Below are 8,985 nucleotides of genomic sequence, written 5' to 3' on the forward strand. Positions count from 1 at the left end.
TATAATATTGATGAAAAAAATATTTATATTGGCAGATTATTTTACTTATAACCTGGGAAAATGTCTTAGTAAAATAATCTGCCAGTGGAACAAGTCAATTTTCATCAATATTAAAGAATTATTTACTTAAAATAAGCTTCTGAGTCTTTCAGTAAAGTTATCTTTCGAGTTACAAGTTGGTAAAATTAAATAACACGTTTCAAAAACCTTCAGAAGGTAAATTTACAAATCAGGAGGCGCTGAGCCGTTGCCTAGCAACCACAGCAGAGCCCAGCCCGTTACCTAGCAACCCAAACTGAGTTCCAGGACGTTTGGTTGGCTAGTCTGACACTTTTTGAATAAAAACACAATTTCTCTATGGCGACATCTTTAAAAAATGTTTAAAATGGTTTTATCTGAGGCTCAAAAATGGAGCAACGTGTTAGCAGAGCTGTAGCTTAGCTTTACCTGCGCCTCTGGTTTCAGATAAACTTTAAACAGAAAACATTTAAATTTGCTTAAAAGCAAATTGTATCCCCAATATTTTATTTTTGTGCAGCATGGGTCCAGAAAAAAAGCAGCTTAGCAAACTGGCTGTGGTGATAAAAGCATTTTATTTGGTTTTCTCTACACCGGTAAATGTTTACATTTTGCAGTTACACAGAATTTACATGAATCAGATTGGCTTCTGCAGGAACCCGTAGATCTCTGCGTCAGCATCTAAAGTGTGAGACGTTCAGAATCAGATTCAAACGTACATGAAATGCCCAAAATGAGCCGAGCTTTAGCAACGAGGCCTGGACCAGAATCCAGTTTCAGTTTCACATTTTCTATCATACAGTTTCTGCAGTTTAATGCCCTACACTGCAAAAAAACCCAAAATCTTACAAAGTTTTTCTGGTCTAGTTTCTAGTGTAAATATCTTAGTACACTTGAAATAAAGCAAAAGTAACTTTTCAGCAAGAAATAAGAGCTTGTTTAAGTCAGTAATTCCTTGATATTGACTTTAAAAAGTACTTATTTCTGCTGACAGATTATTTCACTTCACAGTCGTTACCTAGCAACACTAGCCAAGCCAAGCTCGTTGCCTAGCAACCCAGTTCTAGTTGCACTGGCAGATTATTTCACTTATAATGTTTTTTCAAGTGAAATAGTCTTCAAATGGAACAAGAACCTTTTTTAAAATCAATATTAAAGAATTATTGATTTAAAACATTCTCCTTTGTTTTGATGAAAAGTTACGTGTAGTTTTGTTTTGTCTCATTTCAAGTTTTACATTAGAAACTAGACCAAAAATACTTGGTAAGATTTTGTGTTTTTGCAGTTTAATAATGAGATCCTGTCTCCATATGCTGCTACACACTGTCAGCCAGCTGGCTGAAAGAAACATACTGCACATTTCATTCTAATCCCTCGATTAATTGTTGTTTTTCTCTTTTAAACAAAAATAATTTCAACATTTCTGCTGTAAAAACCATAAAAATGTTAGTATTTGTCGAGGTTGTGAGTAGGTGAGAATTTCTAATCCTGCACTGCAAAAACAGAAAATATTATCAAGGGTTTTTTTAAACTAGTTTTAGAATAAGAAGTTTTATTTATATAGCGCTTTTTCAGCAACAAGGCAGTTCAAAGGGCTTTAAGTGAAAATATCTTAGTAGAATTGAAATGAGACAAAACTAACTTAAAAGTAACTTTTCAGCCAGATGTAAGAGCTTGTCTTAAGTAAATAAATCCTAAATATTGATGAAAAACTAAAAGTTCCACTTATTTCACAATCTGTGCCGTTACCTAGCAACGCCAGCCAAGCCCAGCCGTTGCCTAGCAACCCAGCTCTAGTTCTATTGGCAGATTATTTCACTTATAACATGGTAAAAATGTTTTGTTATAAGTGAAATAATCTGTCAATAGAGGTAGTAGTTTTTCTTCAATATTAAGGAATTATTAACTTAAAACAAGCTCCTCTAAATCTTGCTAAAAATTCACTTTTAAGTTAGTTCTGCCTTTTTTTCCAGTGTGCTAATATATTTGCGCTAGAAAGTAACCAAAAACCCTTGGTGGTATTTTCTGTTTTTGCAGTGCGTGCCTGTAATGTCCTGTACATTTTCCTGACTGAGTTACATTGCTTTAATATCTGTTTACATGTGAAAGCTGACCGTCTCTGTACAACAGCATCTGTAAAAAGTTAAAGAATATATTAGATTAAATAGTATTTTAGTATTTCTCTTCCTGTATAATACACTGGCATATATAATATATTAATTTACACGTTGCTACTGAACATTTAGTGTTAGCAGAGCTGAAGCTAGGAGCTTATGTAGCTGCAGCTCGACCCTCAGACGGCGGCTTGTTTCTGTAGTCATGAGGATCTGAAACACGGTTTGCTCATCACAGTTATGAAGATACACGATTGAGAAACATTTGGATTATTTAAGTAGATAAAGTGTCTTTTCTCCGGGTAGCGAAGCAACAATAAAGGCTTCAGTGTGCAGTTTTTCCACCTTGCAGGGATAAATTATGCAGCAGCTTATTATTGTTTAGGATCAGAGCTTCATTGTGTTTTTCCAGGCTGTTTTCTGGTTATAAGCAGCTGGCTGCAGTCCTCTGCTCTGACGAATCGACGCATCGCAGGCGATCGCTGCGGCTGACTAATGTTGAGAACAGATGTGCCGTCGCTTTCTGTCTGCAGAAATTCAGATGCAGACGCTTTTATCAGCACCTCAGGTTAAAGCTCTGCTAAGAGTCTTAAAGTAAATCTATCTGTTATTGCAGCTGCTAAAAGATTTAGAAAAATCCTTCCATACAGCTCTCCCACATCAACCAAATTAGCTTTTTAAAGAAATCAAAACAATCAATAAATTAAGGTGTTTTCTTTAAGTTTACATATTTTTTAGGTGGATTAACTTTTGTAAAACCTGGGCTGCAATTAATGATTAATTTAGTAAGTGATTAATCGATTATTCTGATGATTAATCGATTAATCTGATAAAAATATTGGCATATTTTTCATTTAATTTTAGAAAAACATTAAAAATGCAAATAATCAAATAATTAAATTCAACATTTTATTCCTTTGTTGCATGACTTTTAGAAAAAAACAACAAAGAAATTTAGACAAATATCTACTTTAGGAAACTTGTCCTCAGTTTAACGAACCACTAATTTATTTATATTTTTATGATTTAAAATTAAGCTGATGGATATACGTTTTTTATACGATGAAAAATGAATTTAAATTAAATTTTAAAAACAGACCTAATCTGGTACTTTTAGTGTCGTTCTGTTTGAAATCCAGAATCTAACATTCATACACTGCAAAAACACACAATGTTACAAAGAGTTTTGGTCCAATTTCCAGAAAAGATATCTTAGAAGTGAAAAAATCTGATAGTAACTTTGACTTAAAGCAAACTTTTATATTTTACTGAAAAGTTACTTTGAAGTTGGTTTTGTTTTATTTCAAGCAAACTAAAATATTTGCAAGGAGACAAAAGCTCTTGGTAAGTTTTTGTGTTTTTGCAGTGTAGCTTCTAGCTATGGCTGCTGTAGCTAGCTAAGCTATAGCTAGCTTCAGCTAACTTCTTTTCTCCATGTTTTGCAGGAAACCTATTAAACATTCAGCATTTGTTTTTATATTTATACTAAAATGGTTGTTTTTAATTTTTCGCTAAAGGTTTGCGTCCGATGAGCCATTTTGTGGTTCTGCAGGTTGCAGCCTCTTGCTGTGGCCTTTAATCTTTAACCTTTTGCCTGTAATTCTGCTGATTGTTCGTTTGTGACTGCCTGAGCGGCACCAGCGTCCAGCAGAGTCACGTCTTCCCGCAGAGACACGGCGATGGCGTAGTCGAGCGGTTTCAGAGTCAGGCCGTACTTGTAGTCCAGGGGTAGCGTCTTCGCCGGGTCGGCGGCGATGCGGCACTGGTGCGCCAGCAGCGCCGTGAACAGGAACAGCTGCATCTTGGAGAGCTGCTCGCCGATGCACCGCCGCCGGCCCAACGAGAAGATGAGCACGTTGGCGACCAGGTCTTTGTTTAGCGCCCCCTGGGGGTCCAGGAAGCGCTCAGGGTCGAAGGTCCCCGGGTTGGACCACGTGGCCGGGTCGTGGTTGACGGACCACTGGTTTATGAAGATGACGGTGTTCTTTGGAATGGCGTAGCCCATGATGGAGGTGTCTGTGACGGTGGAGTGGGGGATGGTGAGCGGGATGAAGCTGGTGAAGCGCATCACCTCGTAGAGGAAGGCCATGACGTACGGCAGCTCGGCCTGGTCCTCGACGGACGGCAGACGACTCCGGTCCACAACTCTGTCCACCTCAAGCTGAAGACGCGTTTGGATCTCAGGATACCTGAAGGTGAGACAGCAGCGTGTAACTATTACAAAAAAATATATGCTTTTTTACATATTTGTTAACACTGCACCGCTCCAGACCAAAAACAACCAATCAGAGCCAGGAGGCGGGGCTTAGAGCTGTCAATCAAGCTCATGAATGCACTGCTAAATGTGTTAATGGTGGAGAAACAACTTGGCATTAAAGAAAAATTGTTTATCTGCTGTCATCAGTGGTAATGCTAACTTGCCTTAGCATTCTAACTAGCATTCACAAGTTAGCATTCACAAGGCTAACTACTGCTACTTAGCCTTGAAACAGTATGTCTCAAGAAATGCATCGTTGGAAATGTTGTCTGAAGGAATGCACTGCTCTTGTCCAAAAACAACCAATCAGAGCCAGGAGGCGGGGCTTGGTGCTGTCAGTCAACCTTGTGAATGCGCTGCTAAACTTGCTAATGATGGAGAAACAAATTACTATTATAGGAAAACTGTTTACCTGCTTTCTTTGGCTAGTTAGCATGCTATGATATGAGGAAAAAGCTGTAGTAGCAGTAGAGGAGCGAGGATGATTGACAGCTCTAAGACCCGCCTCCTTTCTCTAATTGGTTGTTTCTAGTTAGAAATGGGAGGAGGCAGATGAGCTTCAATCTTTTCACATATTATCTGTCTCATATCAAATATGTGATAAATATTTTTTATAAAAGTTTCATACTGCAGCTTTAACCTGTTTTTCTAAAAACCGATGACATAAACTCGCTAGCAGTCGCTGCAAACAGCTGACTGTTCACTTCCACCAGTGTTCAGTTTCACTGCTTACATAACACATGCAACAACACTTCTTCTTGTCTCTGCAGGGTTAACAGGGAGCAGTGTGAGCTAATCAGCTGCTGTTCCCCTCAAAGTGAAAACAAAAGACTGAAAAATAAAAAGATGACGAGAAATCTCTTAAAATGTGGTTTTATAAAATCAGGCCTGACTTGACCTGCACTGACCTTCATGTAAAACACATAAAATTAAACTTCCTTGGTTTTGCACCAATTGTGGCGCAAAAAGTGAGTATGCACTAAATGTGACGCATAGGGGCGCTGCGCTACAGGGGGCGCCAGAAAAAACAGGCGATTTGATTCGTGCTGCGGGTAAATATGGAGAGGCAGAAAAGAAAAAGGACAGAGATGTCATGGGGATGAAAAACGCTTTTCAAAAGAGACAGTAATTAATTTCAGTCTGTCAAGAGGAAGCTTGTAAATATTCAGATTAGTTTAATTTTGACATGATCGTTATTGTCTTGCAGCTGCAGTTTACAGTTTATGGTGCTAAAATGTGTCACACACCTCAGAGTAGAAAATAACTCTGAGGTCTTAAATCTATAATTAAATCAACAAACAAAGTCGGACTTTTTAGTGTTTTTGTTTGGATTAAATTCGGACTAAATATCTTTAAGATGCCGAGTTTAAAACACCTAAAACTTAAAATCAGGGCTTGACAAACGGATAAACTTTCAGATTTATTCGTTTTTCTTTCTTTTTTAAACACCTGATTCCTCAGTTATGGAAACTGAAGCCGGTTCTGACATTTAAACAAAACAGATATTTTTTTACCAGTTAGGGGTTAATCAGATGATCCTTAATGGTTTACAAGAATCTAGAAAATCAGATTAAAAACTGGTTTTAAAGCCAATCTGGACTTCCAGATGTTTTTGTTCCAGCTAAAATAAAGGTTTCTTACTTGACCAGTATGAGGATGATCCACTGTAAAGCCGTGGACAGCGTGTCCTGGCTGGCTCCAAAAATGTCCCCTATGATGGGAGTCACGTAGTCGTTCCCAGAGGAGAGTCCAGTTGTCTCCGTGTTTCGGTCCAGAGCCACGATGAAAGCGTCCGTCATGTCCCGGATGGCGCTCGACTCCATGGACTTCCTGTGCTCCATGACTTTATCCCGGATGAACGCCCCAAAGTCCCGGTTGAGGTTCTTGAAGTCCTCGAAGATGGTTTTGATTGGGTTGGGGAAGTACTGCAGCCACGGCATCACGTCAACGATGCTCCCCGCTCCCACGGTCTTGGTGAACTTGTCGTTCCTGCCCACCACCTCCCGGAACTCCGCATCCTCGTAGGTGTACCTCCTCCCGAAGCAGACGGCGCTCATCACGTTGGCGGTGGACACCACCAGGTCGGTGCAGGGCTCGAAGTACCGCTCCGCCCGCGTCTTCTCCACGAACCGCCGCAGAAGCTCCCTGAACTCGGCCAGGACGTGCTGCTCGAAGGTCCGCTTGGTCTGCGGGTTCCCGGTGGAGAACATGCGGACGGTGGACTGCGCCACTTTGCGGTGCGTCTTCCACCAGTCCGTGACGGTGCCGAACGCCAAGCTCTGGCCGTCGGCGATGAACCGGAAGGAGGTGAAGTCCGGCCTCCCGGCGAAGTCCAAACCCTGCTTGATGAGCGCCGGTCGGATGGCGCCGCCGTTCAGAACCACCACGGTTCGGCTGCCCAGCTGGATCTGGAACACGTCGCCGTACTTCCTCGCCATGCGGGTGCAGTACAGGTGCGGCGTGTTGCCGAGCTGCGCGGCGTTCCCGATAACGGGCCAGGCGAAGGGCCCCGGCAGGCCCGGAACGGCCCCGCGGCGCCGGAGCCACAGCCTGACGGAGAGCAGCAGAGCCAGGCAGGCCGCCAGCAGGGCGCCGGGAGTTAAACCGTTAACTGCGGGGAAACTCTGCAGATACGCTTCCATCACGCAGATCCTGCGGGACGAAAATAATGAAGTCATTACTATTAATAATAATAATTATTATTACAATAATAATAATAATTATTATTACTATTATTATTATAATTATAATAGATTTTATGGAGGTAATTCAGATAGTTTTTATCTTTTGATGAATTACCTTAAAAGCAACAAAAACCAGATGGTTCCTCTACATTTCTGTTGCGGAGGTTTTGCAGCCGCAGACTTCCCGCTGCGTGTTTTCTGTCCGCAGCGCCGCGGCGGGTCTTTTATCTGCGGGCAGCTGCAGCATCACGGCCCGTCGGCGGCTCCGGTGCAGTGGGCAGGTTTGATGCGGAGGGGGTGGGGGGGCCACCGAACCTCCGCCTCTCCTCCCACCATCACCTCCACCTCCTCCAGCTGAACCTCTCAGCCTCATCATCATCATCATCATCACCATCATCATCATCGCCATCATCATCAGTGTTGATGAATGTTGCATATATTTCTTATTATAAACCTTTTATTTCGCCTTTTGCAGAACAGAATCTGACTGAATATTTACTAAAAATTTAACAAAACATTTACAGACTGATGATTCCTCTCAACATCATTACTTTAAAACATTTTGTCACAGCATTTAGTGTTTTATTATTTAAAAGCAACACATTTAGATGAATTAAGTCAATCATAAATGGATTATTTTTATTTATTTTTTTATGAATTTTCATTATTATCAAGTTGGACGAACAGTTTAGCATCAGTATTGCAAATAATAAAATAAGAGATAAATCTTAATATTGCAGAATTTATTGTATTTGTCTTAGAATAATGAATTAAAATCAATCACGACTAGAGCATTATTTATATTATTATTATCCTGATGACGTATTTTGAGCATGATAAAATATAGGACTCGAACAAAACCAGGTTTTCTTTTCTTTTTTTATTTTATCACATGTCATATTGCTGGTTTTATTTAATTACTAGTTTATTGAAGAGAAAACATGAACCGCTGCAGTGACTCTCCAGCCGGAAGTGAAACGTGAAGCCGACATCCTGCAGGTTCAGCGGAGTTCAGTCTTTCTCATCTCGATCCGAGCAGAAACATTTCAGATTAAAAGCTTTGCAGCTGCACAGCGAGGCATTAAAACAACAACAAACTGAACATGTTTACGTCTAACTCTAAACTTTAAAGGCAACTTTATTTATATAGCAGCTTTCAGTCTAAAACAATTCAAAGTTAAAAACAACATAAAACAAGAGAAAAACAACCCGAGAAGATTTAAGTCTGGGTGACAAATAAGGAAGCCGTGAGATCCAAAAAGGATTTCGCAGCGTTAGTAAATTTGAGGCAGAGTTTGTTATTAAATCCGTTCATATCTTGGGATTAAATCCCCACCAAGCTGCGTTTTCCTGCGGAGCCGCAAGGAGGCGAACCCGCAGATTTCCTCATCAACATGCGGTTCCGGGCGGGAACGTTACTGTAACCCCGATCCAACTGGAGGATTAATAACATGAAATGTGTGTTTTATCATCAAACCTGTGATTCAGATCAAACTTACAGCAGTACATTTATTTTAAAACCTGCCGCTAATCACATAAATCTACTCTGAAAGTGTTTTTAATGTTATTTCCTTCTCGCATTTAATTATCATTATTATTATTATTATTATTATTATTAGACTTCATCTTGATTCTCTGGATGTTTTTCTGCAGGAATGAAGTTTATTTCTGCTTTCTGCTGATGTTTTCTGGAGCTGCGCTTCAGCACCGCGGACAGCGGCTCAGACCGACTCAACATGTTTGACCCTCAGAAAAAAAACACATTAACTTTATTTTTCACCAATCCTAATTTTAAAAAACTAAATGAAACGAGTATAAAGCCGCATTAACATAAAAGAGCATAAATATAGCGATTTATCCCTTAAAAAATGGTCTTAATATTTTGTTTCTAAAATATATTCTACTAGGAGAT

The 8,985-nt window shown here is 40.1% G+C and overlaps 1 protein-coding gene across 1 annotated transcript; it reads right to left on the reverse strand.

Annotated features, from left to right (window-relative positions):
• Window positions 1-1,988: 1,988 nt before the first annotated feature.
• cyp1b1 (cytochrome P450, family 1, subfamily B, polypeptide 1) lies at window positions 1,989-7,918 on the reverse strand. The gene is made up of 3 exons (XM_028007968.1): window positions 7,189-7,918; window positions 6,031-7,041; window positions 1,989-4,321 (listed from the first exon to the last, which is right to left on the reverse strand). Exons 2-3 carry the CDS (start codon window positions 7,029-7,031, stop codon window positions 3,715-3,717), a joined length of 1,608 nt encoding a protein of 535 aa, XP_027863769.1. The 5' UTR covers window positions 7,032-7,041; window positions 7,189-7,918; the 3' UTR covers window positions 1,989-3,714.
• Between the last annotated feature and the right edge of the window lie 1,067 nt (window positions 7,919-8,985).

This window comes from Xiphophorus couchianus, chromosome 22, assembly GCF_001444195.1.
Source record: "Xiphophorus couchianus chromosome 22, X_couchianus-1.0, whole genome shotgun sequence".
In the NCBI taxonomy this organism is placed as follows: domain Eukaryota; kingdom Metazoa; phylum Chordata; class Actinopteri; order Cyprinodontiformes; family Poeciliidae; genus Xiphophorus; species Xiphophorus couchianus.

Coding starts and splice junctions, on each gene's coding strand:
- cyp1b1 (XM_028007968.1), bottom strand. CDS start 7,031: ATGGAAGCGTATCTGCAGAGTTTCCCCGCAGTTAACGGTTTAACTCCC. Junction 4,322..6,030: donor ATCATCCTCATACTGGTCAA/GTAAGAAACCTT, acceptor TCTCACCTTCAG/GTATCCTGAGATCCAAACGC.